The 22,569-nt window shown below is 28.7% G+C and overlaps 1 protein-coding gene across 8 annotated transcripts in view; it reads left to right on the top strand.

Annotated features, from left to right (window-relative positions):
* The first annotated feature begins 471 nt into the window (after positions 1–471).
* LOC136980497 (cytoplasmic dynein 1 intermediate chain 2-like) overlaps positions 472–22,569 on the top strand; it is a 71,183-nt gene continuing 49,085 nt past the window's right edge. For all 8 annotated transcript variants that reach the window (XM_067276634.1, XM_067276633.1, XM_067276632.1 and 5 more), the window contains exons 1-4: positions 472–678; positions 13,497–13,581; positions 14,065–14,170; positions 20,231–20,343. In XM_067276634.1, the coding sequence (XP_067132735.1) occupies positions 574–678; positions 13,497–13,581; positions 14,065–14,170; positions 20,231–20,343 (409 nt within the window). In that variant the 5' untranslated portion in view covers positions 472–573. The remainder of the gene's footprint in view (positions 679–13,496; positions 13,582–14,064; positions 14,171–20,230; positions 20,344–22,569) is intronic.

The following is a 22,569-nucleotide window of genomic DNA, read 5'->3' as shown; positions in this document are numbered from 1 at the left end:
CACTGGTAGTTTCACTGGCGTTCGGTGACATTTGATAATAGGGAAACTGTGTTTCCAAAAAAAAAAAAAAATTATAAACAAAATACTGGATATGACAAAAATAGACAGTTTATTTATTTTAATTTTAAAATAGATACATTAGCACGAAACAAAGATATAAGAACTTGTTTATGAAAATAATCGCACAATATGTATTTATATTTTAGAAAATACAAGGAAAGCGACACTTCCACAGCTTCCATACAAAAAATTTAAAAAAAAAACCCGCTAAAATTTGAAACTTGCAATCGACCTCTATCGGATGTTAATTTTTTTATTCTTTCGTTAAAATTTTTGTAAAATTAATAAAATTTTCATAAAGACTAGTAGAAATCAGTTTTAATAATTAATACGCAATTTATGAATTTTAACGATTTAAAATATAAACATCATTTAAAAATTTAATTAAAATTTATGGACAGGTAGCGCTCGTTAGTATCCAAGATGGCGGATATGGTTTTGTGATTTGATTGAATATATTTGTATTTAAATCAAAAAACAATATTTTACTCGGTTATATTTAATATTATTAAAATGACGGACAGACGAGCGGAATTAGAAAGGAAACGAATTAAGTTGGCTTTGATGAGAGAAGAGAAAGAGAGGAGAAGACGAGAAAAAGAGAAAGAAATTAAGGAGGTAACTCCCATATGATATGTGAAATTGAATTATATTTAACTTGAAAATTGTCATTTTTGCGTACGATAAAGCACGTTTTTCTTACATAAGGATGACAATTCGATAATGTGAAGAATTTCTGAATTTTTAGATTTAAATTTTTTCCCATTTTTTTAAAACAGTCCAAATATTTTATTACAATACCAAAAAAAATATTTGGATAAAAGCAAGTATTAAGTATTATTTAAAATACATCTCATTAGAACAATAACTTTGCTCCATGTTTAAACTAGTCATAATTGATACATTACTGTCATCTTTGTTGCTATATTGGGTTTTCAAAGTTAAGTAATTAGTGAACCACTTAAACAGAGTCACATACATTACAGATCATCAATGTCAGTGGTACTGATCAAAATTCTCATTGTCAAAGTAAATGTAAGAATGCATGGAAAGACTATAATGGGTTAATGTTTCTTGGCTAAAAGTCAAGGGAGACTAAGAAGTGCTCATTAGGGATAGGAAGACTAAGTGCTCATTGTGGATGAGGATTATTTTTTTAAAGACTACTCATTATTCACTCACTTTGCCAATACAGCACAGTCATTACTATTTATTTACATTGCTCCACTTGTACTGAGCAGTAGATCTTATCTTAAATTCATTAACTTCTCCAAACTAGAACTGCAATTCTCCCAAATAGTGAGTATTTTTCTGTTGATTTTTCTAGTATAAGTAAGACACCGACTAATTATTTTCTCAGTGCCATAGTGGATACTTTGGCATACTCAAAGAACAGAATTCTGTACTTTAGCTGATCTATTCTCACACTAATATTATAAGAGCACAATTAAACATACTGTTATTCATGTTATCTTGATACTATGTAGAATACAAAATAAACCCCAAAACTAAATTTTAATGAAACCTGGATTTCCTTATAGCTCCTTGTAATCAAAGTTGAATGTGTAATAAGTTTAGATGCCACCCAACAGATGAACATTAGTTTGTGTTTAAATATGGTAAAGTATATGTTTAGAAATAAATATAATCTAACTTCATAATATGACCAATCTCATATTACCTTTCTGCTTGAACCATAGTTCATCAAAAACAAAATCATCAAAGTGACTAAGAGCTTTTGGACTTTTATCCAACTTCAGAGTTTCTGTGGATGTCTGAGTTGTCCAAAATGTTCTTTTCAAACACCTATTCCAAAAAGTCTGAAAGCACTTAGTCACTTTGGTGATTTTGTTTTTTATGAACTATAGTTCAAGCAGAAAAGTAATGTAAAATTTAGAAAGTACATTGACAAAGCAAAAAGATATCCTGGACATCAGATATTATTATTTTTACATAGCAAATTAGATTCAATACACCTCTGGAGTGGCCTTTGTGATCCAACCATTCAACAAACAATACCAGGAGCAGATTTACATAGGGACTAATAGGGCTTAAGCCCTGGACCCCCAACTGTCAAGGGCCCATAAAGATTGAATTATCATCGTAAATTTTTAATACTTTTTCATTAGCAATGAGCACTTACCGTATAGTAAAAATAGTTAATATTAATAATATAATAACAATAATAAATAAATATAATTATTATTCAATTTAAAAGCTGAACAAATGTCTGACAAATCTTCAGAGTTATGCCCAGATGTCTTGACCAATTGCATGAACACAGTTATGGAATTGATGATAAATAAACATAAAACATAAATTATATGATATTTAAAACAGCATGTTGTTATTTCCATTAAAGGAAAGCTTCCAAAACTACAGATGTACAGTACTTTAGAGCAACATTTCACCTGAAAGACCATTCATAGGATTGAATCATAGTTATCTCTTGACTGCATAACTCTATATCAGCAGTTGCCAACTGGTGGTCCGTGAGAAATTTTGGTGGTTTGTGGGGAAATTTAGACATTGATCAACTCAAGGTTTCATTACAAAAGAAATGCAAAATGCTTGGTTGCTTTTTCTCACTCATTGGGGATTTTTTATATGAATGTAAAACCAAAAACAAAATGACTGTTATCAATAAATAATGTTGTGAGTGTTGTTGTCATCCTTCATGGAAAAGAGCCAAGAATTCATAAACTTATTTCAAACAAGAAGCAACAAACTTCACACTAATTTGTTTAATTATAACAAGTGAATTTTGTATTAATAAAGTAAAATGGAACTTTTGTGATCATTATTTTATGGATGTTGGTATGGTTTTAAAAACATTGTTAGTGGTCTGCAGGATTCAAAATTGTGAGTTTAGGATCCATGAGGTCAGAAAGGTTAGTACCACTGCTCTATATTACTAATCTGACCTATATAACATTTCCAGATTCACCATCTACATTAATGAGACTTTCCAGACAATAGCATATCCTTTTACAAATTGCTTAACATGTTCACTGCCAGTATAAAAACCTGTTTCTGTACTAATATGCCAAAAAAGTTTTTTTTCATTTAATTATAATATATGTATTAAAAGTGTCAAAGAAATAATAATACAAAACTAATGGATGAAATATAGTTTTTGAAATGTACAATAAATGATAAAAATAAATTTTCTTATAAACAGCAGATAAAATTTTAGGTGATAATGTAAACAAACTATCAGGTAACCAAGATAGTTATATTGTTTTTTCATAACTACAAATTGAAAGAGTATTTATGCATATCATTTGATAGATGGAGTTATAATTTTAGTGACGTAGAAAATAAGAAGTATTGAAGTGTCTATTGATGTGCAAAAAAGTTGAGATGATGTGCCTGAATAGTTTATCAAGTGCCTTGAAAATGAGTACTCTAACCTCTATTATTATTTGTTGTTGTATGTTGTATGAGTTTAAATTAAGAACAGATAAATGTGCCTCCAAAAAATGCCAGGCTTTTGTAGAAAGTTTCGCTAGTGTTTACAGTACTCAACAATAGTTTAAATGATTTTCATCTGCATGAGTCACTTAAAGATGTTACATCTGAGGGGCGACAGTCTATCATTGATGATGATGAATTGACAGCTGCAATTGATTCAGCTCAGCCAGGCATTGGCACAAAGATTCAAAGTTTGTGACAAAACTATTCATGTACATTTGCCTTGTCTTGGTGTACAAACTCAGAAATTGATACCACATCAACTGACACCTGCCAATAAGCATCATCAATTGACTGTTTTCATGGGATTGCTTACTCGTTACCAAACAAACTTATTTCTGAACTGCCTCTTAACATATGATGAAAAGTGGATCTTATACAGTAATCTTAAGAGATACATCATTTGATATCATCTACAGATGCTATGTTACAGATCTCCAAACCCAGTACCTATTAGCAGGTGTTGTTGTATATATGGTGGGCAGTAGAGGAAATTATTCACTATGAATTGTTACTATCTGATTAGACCATTACTGCAGATGGCTACTGTAAAAAAAACAGCCAATGAGAATGAACCACAAAGGCTTTCTTTTCTTACAGAATAATGCAAGAGCATATGTTGCATGTATAACCCGTGACAAGATTCAGTGTCTTGGATGGGAACTTCTTATGTATTCATCTTATTCTCCTGACATTAGTTCTTCAGACTACAACCTCTTTTTAAGCCTAGACTCTTTATCTATGGAACCAACAGTTCAGAAACAGAGAAGCTACAGAAGAGCAGTGGAGATTTTTTTTTTGCCTTTAGAAATAGTGATTTTTACAAAATTGGTATTTACAAACATGTTTCCCATTGGGAAAAGGTTATTGCATATGGGATAACTATTATGATGAATACTTTGTTTCTTTCTACATGTTTTTACATTTCTTTTCCATGTTAGAAAAATGACAAAACTTTCTTGGTTACCTGATACTTTGAGGATGCACATGAACATCCTCGGCATACTGGACAAGGCATATAGAATGCTCCAAGGCATATCTTCAGCACTGAATGTGTTAATTAAGCATAATAGTCAAATATATTCAATTTTTGTATTTCTACTACATTAACATTTATCCTAGACTAGCAATGGCCTCTTCTGTGGATGGGTCAAAATTATACAGTAGACCCTCCTATAACATGGGTTCATATAACACGGATTTGTATAACACGGCAAAAAAATTGCGATCATATTTGTATAACATGCTAAAAGAGACTCGTAAATGTCATCGCCGACTCGTGTCGCGACAGGATTGGTCGAATCTGGACCAATAGCGGATATTGTACAAACTGTTGAGTTTAAACGAGCATTGGACCTACTAAAAAAACATTTATTATTCAAGGGCCATAAAAATTATATTTTATTAATGATGTCTCCAAAGTTAAGTTATTTTTCTGTGAAAAATTTGCTGATCAGGAAACACTCGTCCACCGTTTGATGAGCTGCTTTGCGACAAAAACAAGCTTAAGCAATGGCGTCGTTGAATGGTACACACTCAGTAAGTATTCCTACAATTTTTTGTTTACAGCATAGTTTATATGGATTATTCCCAAAAATTATACGTGATTTGGAAATGTTGGACCAAATTAGTCTAGAATCAATTAATTTTATGGAAGAAAACCTTTCAAAAGCTGTAGCCCCTAAACTGTACATGTGCCGGGCTGTGATTGGCTCATGTATTTAAGTGACTCGTACAACACGGATTCATATAACACAGAACATATCTACTGTGTTATAGGGGGTCTACTGTATTTAAAATTTAGTAACTCCAAATTGTGTGTCAAATATTTAAAAAAAAAATCATGCTTACAAATTTTATATAACCTCAATATTTTTTGCCTTTATTTTTTACTAATTTTTTAATTTTTATTTGATCTTTTAATCCATATCACAAAAATTAACTCTAAGTAAGTAAAAAGAAAATGTGATTATAACGAATAAATATTTTGTTCAATGAGAAATTTTCCATTGTTTATTTAGTGATAAATTTTCTATTTGATGTTCATGATTAGTTGACTTTAAGACTTTTCAAAACAGCTTTAGGATCCTACTTTCATACTATATATAAAAAATTCTGAAATGGTCAAATACTCTAAAATTTATAAATCTAATACTTTTTATAAACATTCCATATGAGTACATTGCCCACAGTTTCACCATCACTGTCCTAGTCTATAGTGGTATCATTAAAAAATCTTCTCAATGTTATCTGAGTACACTAGTACATCTCATTATTTATTCATATGGTTAATGTTTTGATATTTTTCTAGCCTCTCAGAATTCTTATAGCAGAATATACCAAACTAACCAACCAGTTGAGTGGATAATTTTACAAATGTTCTGAAGCATATAAGAATGAAGAATCAGTCATATTAAATAGAATAAATATAGATAAGTCAAGCATAATCTAAGAAATAATGCAAAGGTTAATTAAAAAAAAAATTAAAAAAATAATAAAGCACCTGGAATTGATGGGTGGTTAGTGGGACAATGCAATTTGAGGACAATTTGCCAAGGGGATGCCTTTCAAGAGGACTTTCTATAGGAAACTAGTTACTATTCAAGTGTTATTCATGTGAAGTAAACCCAGAAAACTCAACATGATCAACCCATTTGTCAGGTATGAATCTGAAAAAACAACTACTGTTGTGATTTTACCTATTCTATTACATGCCACTACTAGATCACCTGAAATTGATCTATAACATTTAGAATGCTGAAATGTAACGATAAAAAGACTGCTGAATTCTTATAGTCATTATTGGAAAAAATTTATAATAAATATTCAGTTTTCTGAGATTGGAGAAGTATTATTATAATCATTACTGCTAAGGGTGTTATTTTGGAGAAAGTATCATAATCTTTCAAATAAAGAATTTAACAGTTTTTAACTGAAGAGGAATTACTGTTTTTCTCTGTACTTCGAAAAATTTTAGTGCTTTTACACTTAGAAGAATCAGAAATGTAATTGATAAAATTACATGCAAGAAACAGAATTTAAAACTAGCAGATCAGTGTGAATTGTATTTTTTTACTTATTAAGAGAAACCTGATGAAATATACCTGCTACTATCAACTAGCCTACCATGAAAAGAGATCATAGTGAAAGTGGATCAGTCATACTGTAATGTATTTTTATTTAACTGGACAGAATATAGACACTAAACTGCTTTTTGTCAAAATTAACGAAAACAAAAATTTACACATAAGCCAATCTTTGAATTCCAAACTTTTAAATCAATTTATGCGTCATCACTTATCCTGTGACTTTGGGCACTATTCACACATACACAGACAAGATAATGATGACATTGTAAAACAGGTGTTGCGTTAAAGCACAAAGTGAAACAGAAAAAGTGGATGTTTAAGATCAGGAGATCAATCAAAGAATGATTATTATGCCTTTGTGTCCTCTATCTTAATTTAAAATTTATCTTGTATACTAGTATTTTATTTATCAATTAACAGGACTTATTATATTGGAATTATGGATGCAGATATTTAGTCTTACAGATCAGAAATAATATATTTTTTTTTAATATAGTATTTAAAGAAATGTAAAATAGAAGCCATAATATTACCAACTTAGAGCTTACCAGTGAATATCAGCAAAAATTTACAAAGACATGATGTAGAAAAAAATAAACAAATTAATAATACATTCTAATATAAATTATAAAAAGTACAAATTAAAGAAATTACAAAAGAAATAAAGAAGAAACAAAAAGTGAAAATTCTTGGAACAGAACAGAAACACAAAAACAAGAACAGAAGGACAATTCCGGTAAGTTTTTCTTAAATAAATATAATAAATTGGTTAAAAAAATAGGATACCCGACTTTAAAAGAAAAAGAAGAATACGAAAGAAAACTAATTTTAAACATGACAGATGTAGAAATACCAGAACCTATCAGAAAAAAAACAGGTGAACTAAATAAAAAATATTATTTCTGATCTGTAAGACTAAATATCTGCATCCATAATTCCAATATAATAAGTCCTGTTAATTGATAAAAAAAAAGTACTAGTATACAAGATAAATTTTAAATGATTATTGGAGTTTAGGGAAAAATTGAAGAGAGGTTAAGCAAATGGCACAGAACAGAAATTGGATGATTGAGATAATCAGAGCCCTCCAATTTTATTCTCTACATGGGACAAAAAGGATTGATCATGATGATAAAGATAGCCTCTTTTTAAAATTTTATTGATTTTTTTTTCTTTGAAGGTTTGTTTAATTTAATCAGCTATTACTTATTTACTCACTGTCAAATTTTATTCATTCCAAAATGTACGAAGTTTGAAATTAAATTTTAAGATTTTATGTACAGAAGGAAAAATTTTTTAATGATCAATTTTAACAAATTTTATTAATTATTGCTTTGGACACAATAAAGTGCTATAATTCACACACTTGGCAGTTTTTCTCATCTTTTATTTAGTTGATACGTGTTAAAATGTACACATTGTGGGCTCCTAAGCCCCTCTTCAGTCAACTAAAATATTAAAAGAACATACAACACATATATAAAAAATTCATAAGTTTTTAAAAATTTATAAAAATATTTTGATTTAAAACATACCTATGCATATACAAGTTTTACAAATTAAAGTTACATTATAAACAGCATATTCTCAAGTTTCTTCTAAAAATCTCCAAGGCTTTATATGTCAGTGACATCGCAAATGAACTTGACAATTAAGCATACTGACCATTGATGTTCATTCATCCTTTACATAATATAATACAAATTTGCATATCGTATAATGCCTATGACAATTTTACAGTTGTATATTTTTTGTTAAGTTACTTAACAGTTTAATATCTATTATTATAAATTATTACATGAACTATAATAATAAAAATAAAAAATGGTGAACATGATTAATAATTAATATAAAATTTTTAGCCAGTTTTTACTTATTGCAATGCTAGGATTTTTGTTTATACGATTTTGAGCTTTGATGATTTCTACACTTTCTTTAAATTTTCTTTTATATGTATCTTTTTCTCTGTGTAAAATATCTATATTAGTTTTATCTATATTACAGTTATTTAAAAGATAGTGTTCATGAAAGGCAGAATTTAGTCTTTGATATTTTAAGTCGGCTATATGTTCTTTCAATCTTACTTTAACTTTATGTTTAGTTTCTCCTATATAAAAACTAGTATTTTTACGTGCATGGAATTTTATAAACGACATTTTTGCTTTCTTCTTTCTTTGCTATGCTTGTGTTTCTAAGTTGTTTTGCAGTTAATCTAGAGTGTAACTTTTCATATGTCGGGACCAGTTTTACATTAATTTTTTCGACTTCTTTATTAACTTTCTCATACAAGCCTTTTATGTATGGGAACCGAATATATTTTATGTCTGTTTGTTTAGGGTCTATTCTTATTTCTTTATCTATTTTTTTTGGCTATTTCTTTTTCCCAAGCGCTAAGAGTTGTATCCCGAGAGAATAAATTTTTTCTTGAGTGCATTTAAATGTTCAATTTGTTTGGTATGTATACTAGTTCTGTTTTTAATCTTAGTGTATTCCATATTAAATATGTTTCGTTTTATATGAAGTAGTATGTTAGAATTGTAGTTGATGGTAGTGTTTATTGAACACAGCTTTTTAAATGATTCAAATTCAAGATTTGTATTATTTCTTTTAATTGTAATATCTAAATAATTTATACTGGTGGTAGTTTTATTCTCTTCTTCTATTTTGAATTGGATATTTTTATGGATATTATTTATTATATTGTGGATTTCATTAATGTTAATCTCGATGTCATCTACATATCTTCTGTAGAATTTTATATCATATATTTCATTTATTTGTCTATCTATATCTATCATTATAATCTCTGCTAGTTTTGGTCCAATTATAGATCCCATACTAATTCCACTATTCTGTGTATAATATTTACTGTTTATTTCAAAGTAGTTGCTTCTATAGGTAAATTCGATTAGGTCAATTATTTCGGGTTCAGTTTTGAGTTGTATCAGTTTAGGTTCAATTATTTCCCATATTATGGAATGGTACATATCAATTATATTTTGGCTTGCAACTCTGAACGTTTCTTTTATATCTATTTGTAGGTGTGAATTATAGCACCTTATTGTGTCCGAAGCAATAACAAAGTCTACAGCATGGTTTCAGATTACTAAAAGAAATTTTATTAAGTAATAAATTAGAAAAACAGTATGAATGTCAAGAAACAGATAATGTTTGATAATTCTATTTCTATGTTCTTCTATTACAACATTAAAATGAATAATTATTCAATTTAATACTGAATTATATTAAATTAATGTTATCTTGAAGACATTTTAAATGCCAAAAAGGAGTTTAATTTAAACACTCATTACAATCAAAAACATCTATTATTGGTGTTTGACCAAATAATAGGGTATAATAATTAGCAATACTTGCTGATTATTCTTTTGGACTGCAAATGTCATAAATTAATTATTTTTTAATTACATTAGGTTTCTCACATCAATTAGTATTAAAGATGTTTTCTCATTTTGGATATTATCTGTTAAAACTCATTAGGGTCTTAGGTCTGGTCTTACAGAAGGGTACAGAAAGGCATTCAGATCTTTTATCTTGGCTTTATCATCATAAAACATTATTTAGATCATACGTTTGGTTCATATTGAAAAGGAATAAATGGAAATACAGTATATGGACATATCAGATGGTCTATTCACTTACTTGATTTAACATCAATGGATTTTTTCTGTGAGAATCATCTTATAGATAAGATATATGAATGTAGTAGTGAAATCACATGTTTGGAAGCATTGAAAAAGCATATTATAATGTCATGTTCAAATTCCACATCAAGTTCTTTGTAATGTTATGTATAAAGAAATATTGAACTGTGTCTGCTGATACATGAAGGATGCTTTGAACAATTTTTGTAAATAAAAATGTTTTCATGTACAGTGTTGGATTATTCTTGAAAACTACAAATTTCTGCCCATATTGGGCTGTACTTTTGATAGCACAGCTGATTTTAAAAATGTTTGCATTATCATACAGAGAGGGTCATACTTTTTTTAATTATATGAATAACAGTATAGGTACCATTTAAAACAAAAAGTTTCAACACTGGTAAACGTGCTGTGATGGACAGAGCAGAAAATTTGTGTATCATAAGCACATAGGTTTTGTCTTTTTACAAGATATACTTTCAGAGAAAAACAGCTGATTTGTCCTAGCTGGACCACCCTATTTATAGTTTTTGTAGTTTAGATATTTAATAGTTTGTATATATATTTATGTATGTATGTTTGTTTGTTTTAAATACAAGGTGTGTCTGAAAAGTTCGGTGAATGGTCTCATAAAATAAAGGAAACAAGAGATACAAACAAAATACTTTTACTGGCATTCAAAGTAATTGCCATTAGCGACAACACACATTTGACATCGGTTGTACAGTTGCTGGAAGCTGTGAGCAAATGCTTCTTTTGGTATTGCACAAAGCACTGTTGTCACACGTTGTTGGATCTGCGCAATGTTGGAAAAGCGTTGGCCTTTTGGGACTCCTTTGAGGCAGGGAAACAAGAAGAAATCTGCAGGTGTCAGATCTGGAGAATATGGAGAGTGTTGAAAAACTGTCACCTGCCATGTAGCGAGGAAGTGCCGTACGTTGCTCGCAGTGTGCGGACGGGCGTTATCGCGGAGCAGAGTCCACTGTCCACTCTGGTACAACTGTGGCCAAAGTCACCGGATGTGTTTCAGCAGTCATTTCAAAACTCTTTCGTAGAATTCTGCGTTGATGGTTGTATCATTGGGTAAAAATTCATGATGGATCAAGCCCTTGCTGTCGAAAAAGGCAATCAACATCTTCCTTTCCATCTCTGATGCATTTAAACCATTCAAAAAAAACACTTTTTACTCACTTTCACTAATATTTCATGTGTCTCTGTTGCCATTTTGCCTAATTTGAAGCAAAACTTAATGTTCATGCGTTGCTCCATTTTGCAGTGACACTCCTTCTTACACTGACTGCGTTGCATTGTTTGTTGTGTGCACTTTCATTTAACTGTCGTGATTTTGATGCTAGGGGGCATTAGTTGGAAAGTCTCTCACTACGTCTGCATGAGCACAACTTCCTAACCAGCACAGTTATTAAACTATGGGACCATTCACCGAACTTTTCAGATGCACCTTGTATTAAGTTAGTATTATTATTATTTGTTTATTTTTAGTTTTCAGATGTTAAATATTTTTATTATAATTAAATACATTTGATTTATAAATAATGCATTAGGTTCATAAAATATAGACTCTTAATCAAGAGAAACATTTCTCTGAAGGGAAAAAATATCTGTGATATATACACAATCTTACTTTTAATGGGAATTTCTAAGCATAAATATAGTAACGTATTTAATTAATGATGATTTTATCTTGAAGTTGTAGATTTTTAATTGAATGATGGAATAGTTGTTTTATCATATAGCCAATAAAATTATTTTTATTTCAATAAAGTTAAGAAAAAAAAATATTCTTGTTGTTTTATTTATTTTTAGTTTTTGCCTATAAAATACATGAAAACTGATTTAGAGCAATACGAAATATTTTGCTTATAGATATCAATCATGTCTATGAAGACATGAGCAAAAGATTTTGAAAATTTTACTTAGTGTTTAAAAGTTTTTTTCTAAAGATACTAAAATATAATTTATGTAAGTAGTATAATATGTTATAATACTATATACTGTACTAATTATAATATTATATTTAAACTGGAATTGATACGGAGATATTTCTCACTACAGGTAACACGAAATTTCCAGCACCCTTGTTCCAAAGCCTTGTGAGATTAACCATGTTGCTAGACCAACTGTGGTCTTGTATAATAATTCAACATACCTCTAACCCATTAATTTTACACCTCCCATGTGTCTAGAGTATACAATGGACTGCTAGAAGCTTAAATTAAATAAATGTGTAAATGTAAATAAAATAAACAAATAAATGAAATACAGACACAATTGATGAACCAAAAGCATAGATGTTACACAGCTTAAACACTGAAACACCAGAGTTCATTTTTTTTTAATTACTTCATCTTGGATCAATATAGACTGGTACATTTGACACCACCACTGACACTATCATCTCTCTTAAAAGCCATAACTAGGCTTAAATTTAAGTAAAACAAGCTAAGAATATCACAGAATTGCAGTAACACCACCAACAAATGCAGTGTAAATAATGTAAAGAATGCACCTTGCACAGTTTCTGGGGCTGCTCAGTAAACTAGTCTTGTGGCCATGGAAATTTCAAGTTTCTTCTCATAATTTTGTCCAGATTAAAGGAGGGACCAGACCATTAGTAGTGGACCTTTACTAGGATTTTATTTCTTTATTAAAATTGAAAAATTTAAATAACTATAAAAGTATTAATTATATATCTTATTAAATTGATACTACATATTTCATAAATTTAAAACCTACAGTTTAAAAATTTAGAGTTTTAATTAAAAAAATCTAACTTGTAATACAAAGTAATAACTTTATTCTAATTAAATCAATTTAATTATTAAATTAGTTTTTTAATAGCTTGATAATTTGGCAGATTGGTTGTGAAAAAGTTTTTTCAGATAACAAGTTTTTATGATATTCTCTTTTCAAGTTACTCAAAATATTAAAATGCGAAATTTGTTAAAAGAATAGCTAACGTTGCTATAATATATGTCTATTGCTGTTATGTAACATTGATAAAAAAATTATTTTAATTCAATCATTTAGTGTTGATAATTGTCTAATTATAAAATATAACATAAATCAAAATATTAGTATATTGTATTCAAATGAATTTTGAAATTTATACTATAGCTCTTTATCTGATATACTAATAAATTTAAATGTAGATTTATAAAACTTTTTAAGAATATTTATTTTTCATTTACAGACTGAAGACACATTTAAGTCATCAAAAACAGATATTAGAGATGAAACAGAAAAAATATTGTCATCCCTTGGTATTCCTTTAAATGGTAAATATTCAAATTATTAGTATCATATTAACTTACTTTCTAGCTTCGTTTTCTTTTTATAATTATAAGATTTAATTATGCATTTTTCAAAATTATATATTAGACAGTAAAGTATTAATTTTCAAAGTACAATCATATATTAAATTGTATGTCAGTTTTTAATTTAATATTAATTAAGTCACATGTGAAATATGAAATTAAAGGGAAATAAATAAATTATATAAGTATAATTATTTGAATAAATTTATTTTGGAAAATTGATTTTTCAGACATAACAAAATTTACTTAAACTAATTTATGTACAGTAATTGGTAATATTTAATTTTACAATCTTTAAATTTTTATAATTTTTCAATTAGCCTATTTACATTTCAGTGATATTTTGCAATTATTTATCTGTGTAGATTGATAAATTATTCTGTATAGTTAAAAATGTTTTCAAAACTAACTATTAAATAAGAAACTTTATTCTATAATTATTAGATTCACCAGGTGGGAAATTTATTGGTGTTCCTGAAGCACGTTTATCACCTGTTCCTGATCACAATTCAATTCCTGCTGGTCAACAGTCAGTTGGAAAACCTTCAAAGTAAGAGAATATAATTTTTATGAAGACACAATTTTAAATTTAATATATAAATTTTTAAAAAAGAAATTACATAAACACACACACACACACACACGGACATACAGGACCCAACAGAACACAGTTGAATAGAAATAAGTAATAACCAAGTGTAGTAATGAGATGACTCTAGTTTTGGCATCACACTTTTCAAGCCCTGTTTTGTGTTGCACTACAATCAAATTAGTTTGGTTTTTCACTATAAAACTTTTATTTCTTAGTCCTGAATGTCTATTGTTCTTACAAATTTATATTAAACAGTAATTTTTTGTAACTTATTGCCACTTGATAGAATATTGGTTGGCAATTTTGTTCCTGAGATCAGTGTTATTAATATATCACGTCCAAAATATATGCATGCATATATATCAATCACAAATTATAAAATCAGTATTTACACTGTAATATTCTATGATTTTATCAGTTTATTTTTCTGTTATACTATTATATTTGGTATTTAGATATCAGGAAGGAAATTTTGAGGTGATATAGTTTGTATGTATGTGTATTACCGTATTAGCCCGAATATAACGCGACCCCGAATTTAACGCGACTTCAAAATTTTCATAAAGATATTTAGAAAAAAAAATAATACTCATAAAAGAATTTCAAAGAAAGTAAAATTCAATCAGATAAGCATTTATTTAGGTATTTATAGCTAATAACACAGGTTACATTTATGTCAACGATCGAGTTAGGCCTAACACACGACTATATCACATAAAAAATTAAAAATAAAAATTCATGTGTAAAAATGTAAAGAAAATATCTGTTAAATCTTAAACACAAGATTTTTCTGAGTAAAACAAAATAAAAACTTAGTCAATTGGTCGATTTACAACTCAGAAAAAAGCATTTGAAAATAGGGTTATAAAACAATTAGCCTTTATTGACTTTCGCGTTAGGGGGTAAAGCGGGTCTATTGACAAATTTTCTCGCAATAGTATGAAATTTCTACTGACTTAACTTGAATGAGTCATATTTCTTCCCCATTTACAAACAAACCCGATGGCAATCGGTAAAACATGAGATAAATTACAGCGAGTTGAAATTTGATATGTTTATTTTTTGCGTTTTACGTATAAAATTACATTAAATTCGACACAAATAAAGCATTTTTGTCAATATAGAAATATTTTACATTGTTTAAAAGTAGAGAAAATAAAGATGCAATAATAATTTTTTGAGCGAAGCCAAAAATTTTACAATTTTAAGATAAAAAATGGCGTCTGTGAGAGCCCACGTGACTAAAAGGCGGTCGAAAAATCACGTGACTAATGAACTTCGAACAAGCAGAGACATTGCCTTACTATAGTAGCGCTATGCAAACAAAAGCGCAGGCCTACTAACTAGATCACATGGTTGTTTTGAAGTGGTCGGTCGAGCTAGGTCTGACGTTCAGTCGTGTTTCAATCTCTGTAGGAAAATGTCCTTGTTTATATTACATTCCATTACTTAAACCCCGAATTTAGCGCGAGTCGATTTTTTAACGGAAAATAAATGGTCGAAAAATATCGCGTTATATTCGGGCTAATACGGTAATTTTTCAGGATGTAATAATTACATCTGCATATCTTTATTTTTATTACAATTTAATCTAGATTTATTTATTTCACTATTAAACATTAATATTGTTAAATAAAAATGAAATATTGATTTCTCTCCCGAACTGTGTGGAGCTTCTTTTCTATGTTTGAGAAACACTTACAGAATTCTTGGTTAGCCATTCATAGTGCAGATATTATGTCAAAATATTATTAAACTTAGCAATATACTGTGTTTTCTGGCATATAAGATGACTTTTTAACCCAGGAAAATCTTCTCAAAAGTCGGGGGTCGTCTTATACATGGGTGTCGTCTTATAGGGCACTGTAAAAGTCGGGGGTCGTCTTATATGTCAGAAAATACGATATTTGTAACTAACAATGAACACTTTGCAGTTTTTGATTTTGAAAATATGTTTTTATTAATTAAGCTTCTGCTGTGTTTTTGTGTACTCAAAACTTTTGTTATTCCCAACCTTCTTAAATGCTGTTTAGATATTTTAGACTTCATTTGTTATTTATCCTTCTTCTTTAATGATATTTGTTACATGTAGAATGTGGATGTTTTATGAGCAGTCCCATAGCAGTATTGCTATGCAAACTATTGGTTAGAAAACTGGAAGCATCATTCATTTAGCTTTTTTCAACATTATCTCTTACATTCATTTTGTTGTCATACTCATCTGGAAGAAACTTGACATACAGAAATCTTTTTTTGTCATCTAAGCAGTCTCCTTTTATTACTAAAGATGGATTAAGAGTGCTTTACCCATGAACACTTACTAGACAAAACTATCATCTTGAAAGGAAGGAAGTACATACTGATGTATACTGGAAATTGTCCTATCACCATCTTTTCATTCTGAACAATTGAGAAGATTTGCTCAATTATAATTTGTCTGCCTTCAGATATCTAAAAAGAAGAGCCTTTGCTCATTGTTCTAGCATCCATTTAAGAACAAGGAATTTAGGTTTACTAGGAGAATGGTAATTTCTCATTGGTATTCATTTTGTTCCATTAATAACAATTGTGAAAATCCAGGGTTAATAATTTAATTTATTAAATGATGCAACAAATTTTTATTATAATAATTGATAGAATTTTATTTATTTTGTAAAATTGTATGAAGTTGAAAAAGGAACTTCCTTTCTGTTAGAGAAAGATAACATCACTTCCCCTGAAAATGATAGCTTAGCGTGGGATTTCTCACACTATCTGCAAAACCGCCTAACCTCCGTTACATGTTGGAAGTGTGGAGGTCTAATTTTAAACAATTTGATTGGACAAGATTTCTTATAGAAAGTGATGGATCACTTCTAAGCATTAGCTAGCTAATTAGTTTAGATGCAACTTACGTTTTGCATAGCCCACTGTTCATCATCAGGCTTGTATCCTTGGCCTTTCACGAGGCACGAAAGACTTATCATTTACTCTCAAGACATCAGCTCATCTCTCACATGGAAGACTGAATGTCATCAAGATAATTATATTATCTTGATGACATTGAAATTAAAAACATAATATGTATATATATGTATCTGTAACTTATATACATTAGAAGTACTGCAACCTAAAAAAGGAATTTTTGATTAAAATTAAACATTTTTAAAATGACGAAATACAGTCAAACCTGTTTTTATGCGGTGGATAGGGACCGCATAAAAAAAATCGTACGAAACTTCACGAGTGGCTATAAAAAATAGTTTTCGCAACACAATTAAAAAAATATTTTTTTATGCGGTTAATAGGGACCGCATAAAAAAAGTCTCACATAGAAAATAACTCAAAACCTTACGAAATAACTAGGAATTGCTTTTTTAAACGAAATCATGACGAGGCTTGGCAGCTACTTGGAATCTCGCCAAACCTTTTGGAATCTGATTTAGAAAATACGTAAATAATACATTACCTTCAATTTACGCTTTGAAATGAATCTTATCTTAATGGTGCAGGAATGTGAAAGCACTTTGAAGGTTTAATTAACGTAATTAAAACAGATGTAGAATTTATTGACAACAGATGTCAGCACTTGACTGCATCGTCTCGTCTATCGTCTATTTTACATATTTTTGTCCAGGTGGTGTTTTGTTGACTTAAAAAATAAATTATTTCATTTTTTGCATATTCATGCAATAATATTACTATAGTAAGTTCATTTATGCTATAATAAGTTTATTTAGCTATAATAAGTCAACGTGAGACATGACAAATCGCACGAGACTAGTCGCCAACTATATCGCACAAAAAAAAACCGCACAAATAAAAAATCGCATAAAAAATATCACACAAATAAAAAATTGCACAAAAAAAGACCGCATAAAAACAGGTTTGACTGTATTGTCATGTCTTATGTTTCAGCTGAAGCTGAACTGGCAATATATTGTCAGATCATTGTAGAAGGGTTAAATTCCAGAAGCTTAATTAATTAAATGTTCACTTGCACCTTAGTTTGCATAATTGACTAAGTGGTGTCAGGAATCCTGATTTGAGAGATTTAACCAATCTCTTCAAATATAAATGGTCATCACAAATGTGACAGGGCCATCCAAGGCCCCAAATATCTCATAACAATGGAGTAATATTTTTTTCCTATGACTGAAGATCTGAGTGGTAAGAAAATTCCATACGAAAAACTATCCAGTTATGTAAAAAAGTTACTTCTAAAAATACAACATCAGAATGACACACAAAACTCTGTTAATTTATTCACCCCTCTGGATTGAAAGATTCATGGACAAAAGCAATGAACTAGACATAACACAACATTGTGTAATGCTGATGGCATTTTAACATTGATTGTTGTTATGTAAGTTATACTTCCAGATTGCTGTCATCACACATCAGAAAGCAGAAAAAATTTTTATCATGTTACCATCATTTTCCTCTGTTCAAGAAAATTTTGTAGAATAATGCTAAAATTATTAAATATGTCAGGTATCTTAATTTGACCAAGATAAAGAAAAAAAATAGAGAATTTAAAACATAAGACAGACTATATATCAAAAATAAGAGATACAGATATACTGTACATTCCAATGTCTGGAGATTTGTTTTGAAATAATTTTGAATATTTCTGATACTTAATCTTAGTTTTTAATTATTCTTTTTATTTATTTGTTATTAATGTTTGTATTTATTTTATTATTTTTATTTTATGTATTAGCTAATTTTCACATTTATGTAATAGTCAAATATTTATCTTTGTTTTAATATAAGTTGTGACTATGCACAATAACACAGAAATGGATGAGACTAAGAACAATACACTTTACTGTTCGTTCGGAAACGGATACACAATTAACGGTGAAACATCAGTACGAGAAAAATGGTCCAACCACTCTCTGGTCGTGTGACACACTCGCTGCCCTTTTCACTGTTGAGGGGAGCCCTCGTCGTCGCATCCCTCACATCCTCCCCACCTTGGTCCAGAACTCTCTGATAAGCAGATTGCCTGCTACTCTGCTCACCATGGCATCACTTGGGTCTTCAATGTTGAGAAGGCGGCTTGGTGGAGAGGATGGTGGGGAGCGTGAAGAGATGCCTCTGCAAGATACTGGGGAAAAGCCTAGTAAATGCAGAACAGATGTCTGCTATACTCATCGGGGTAGAAGCCGCCCTCAACAGAAGACCCCTGGTACACAACTATGACACCGAAGAGCCAGAGGCCCTCACACCCTCTCACTTCTTGATAGGGAAAAGAACTACTGACCTTCCAGAGCCTAACAACCATCCCCCACTTCATGACCTCATGAGACAGTGGCATCACCAACAACTTCTGGAGATGATGGTAGAAAGAATATCTGCTTGACTTACAAAGCTTTCATCATGTTTGCAGGGTCAGGAAGAAACTGCCACCACCCCATAAAGGAGCTCTTGTTCTTCTCAAGGAGGATTCACTGCCCTTTTTGCTGTTGAGGGGCACCCTCGCCATTGTATCCCTCACAATATATGCATATATGGCTTTGAATTTTAAACTATTTTTGTTGTAGAACCTGAAAGGGACCACTTAGAATGATTGAAAATGTTTATAAATAAACAATAATTTTTAATGAACAAAGGTTTTTCTTGTTTTGAAATGTTTGAAGTTTATCTAGTTTGATTGCTTATTTAATGTAAAATATCTTTGAAACTATTAGAACAAGTTTTTTGTATCTAACACCTCCGTGTTATAAAAAGTATTAAGCTCTTTTGAAACTAGCTTTACTTATTATTTAATTCATTGTGATAAATTATATTTAAGTCACTATTTAATTTACATTGTATCTGTATTCAAAAATAATTAAAGAGATGTTAAATATTCTAGATACAGTTTTAAAATGAAATAATTTTCTCGGGTTATAATCATGAAAATAAGTTTTATTTTATAAGAGAACATTAACTTAACTTATAATAATTTAAATAATTCTGACATTTGTATTGTACAATCCTGTAAATATGGATTAAATTTTACAGATGAGAATAAATTTGTTTCTCTTCCAGGAAACTGAATTTGACAGTTGTAAATGTACATCAAACAAATATACCACCTAAAGAAAATGTGTCTTATAATAAACAAACACAAACATCATCATCATCTGTCAATGATAGAGATGGTAAGTATTAATGTTAAATATATCAAGATGATAATTTATTATTTTAAGAATTGTAAGATGAATATATTTATTATACGTAGCAATTTTGTTTTATGTATTAAAATATAAATATTGTTTCCTTTATAAATTATAGATTTATTTTTTAAAAAGCAAAGCATTTCATTGTATTTTAAATATTATTTATTTCTCACTAAGTAATGTTTAAATATTTCAAAATTTATTTTAATATTTTGAAACATGTTCAGGAAAATTGATAAAAATGCATAATTATTATTACTAATTAATTAGTAATGTAAAAACTCATAATAATAATAACAAGTTTAAATCATATTTTTTGTGATTAAAAGAATGTGAGATTTAAAATTATATCTGTAGATAAAATTAAAAGGAAAACATTGCATAATGTACTTTTAATATCATGTATTTTTAAAACAATTATGGATGTATAAGTCATATGATTCAGTAACTTGAAAATTCAAATGCTTGTGAATCTGAATAAATATAAATTATTAAATGATGGTCTATTTAGATCATTATATGAAATATTTATATACTTCATTAATTTAAAGACCAATTAAATACTTCCAAAAGTATTAAGTAAATTAACTAGTTGAAATTTTTTAAGTTTCAGTTGATTATGAAAAATTCCTATGCTAAAAATTTAAACACATTTCATTAAAAATTTCATAATTCAGATTTAAAAAAAGAAAAAAATGTGTGTCAAAGTTAAAGAATGTATAGTAGAAAATTAAAATACAAAAATGTATTTTATAAATTTAATTTTATACTAAAATCAACTAATTTAATTGAAAAAGTCTTTTTACTCTATATGATGAACTTTTTAAGGATAACGTAAATAAATTCTCTGTTATAATCTGGATTTGATTATATAAATAGTCTCACTATTTAATGATTATTAGTCAATCTTAATAATTTCTATCTTCAGATAAGAATAATTATTAAAACAATAATTAATTTCTTTTGTTATTTTCTTATAAATTTCAAATTACAGAAATTTCAAGATGTTAATTTTGTAATTTTTACTTTATATTTAGTAAATTTGAACTTAAATAAATAAATAGTAACAATTACATAAACTTTATTTGTGTTTTTAAAATATTGGTATAAAAAAAATTATTGTGAACTTCTTTTAATTTGTAATTCCTAAAGAAGAAAAGCAGTTACTAAAATTGCTTGAATATTGATTGTTTTGGATAAGAAATATTTATGCTACATTAAACAAAGCGTGTTTGGTGTGTAGTACATACACAATCTCGTATATCCAAAAAGTAACTACATCTTCCTACAAGCAGTGAGAGACTACCTGAGGTTTGCTGAGAGAAAATATGTTATTTAAAACACGTTTTTGACCTATTACCATATACTATCTTCAGGTTTTGAACAAATCTTTTCATGTTATGTACAGTACTTAAAGAAACAAATAATTTTTGATATTTTTATTGATTTTTGATATATATTATTTGTCAGTGAATGATACTGAAATGCACTTGTTAGATGACAGATTCAAATTATTATCCTTTGGGAAATCCTATGGCAATGTTGTTAATGATCTAGCAGTTGATTATATACAATAGAATCTGCTTATTGTAATCATTCAGTCAGTTTTAGTTACTATTTATAACAATAACTTACTAATAACATTATGTAAGGTAGTAAATAAAGACTACAATCAGTAGAAATTCTAGTTTTATTTATTTTAACATTAAAATGATATGTTAAAAACATTATAAATTTTAAAACTTGTAAGATTTATTAATTTATTTATTCAATATTGTTTACTCCCTATTATCTGTAATAACAGCTAGCAAATCATTAAACTAAGAAATGCCAACAATTTAAACTATTCTATTGCAAGCAAGTAACGATTAAAATGACAAATATTTAACATTTAGAGCACTGATTTAAGACTGGTAATAATTGTTATCAGCTACATGTATAAAAAGACAGTTTAAAAATGCCTATTTAACCAAAGATAATGATAACTAAACTGAAACACTGATTATAATAACAAAGTTTTGTAAATATGGTTGTGTTGGTACATTGGAACATGTTAACTTCAATAACATTAAAATAATTGATAATGAGCAATTATTTTATTGTGACATCATCACAATGTCATGTTGCAATTTTTAACCATATTTTTAATTTATTTAATTTAAAATATATGCTTTCCATCTTCAAATTAGCCCTGTACATCATACTTTT

This window comes from Centruroides vittatus, unplaced genomic scaffold (assembly GCF_030686945.1).
Source record: "Centruroides vittatus isolate TY-2023 unplaced genomic scaffold, ASM3068694v2 contig_7, whole genome shotgun sequence".
Taxonomy (NCBI): domain Eukaryota; kingdom Metazoa; phylum Arthropoda; class Arachnida; order Scorpiones; family Buthidae; genus Centruroides; species Centruroides vittatus.
The sequence above is the reverse complement of the archived record's forward strand: the minus strand, read 5'-3'. Positions and strand labels throughout refer to the sequence as shown.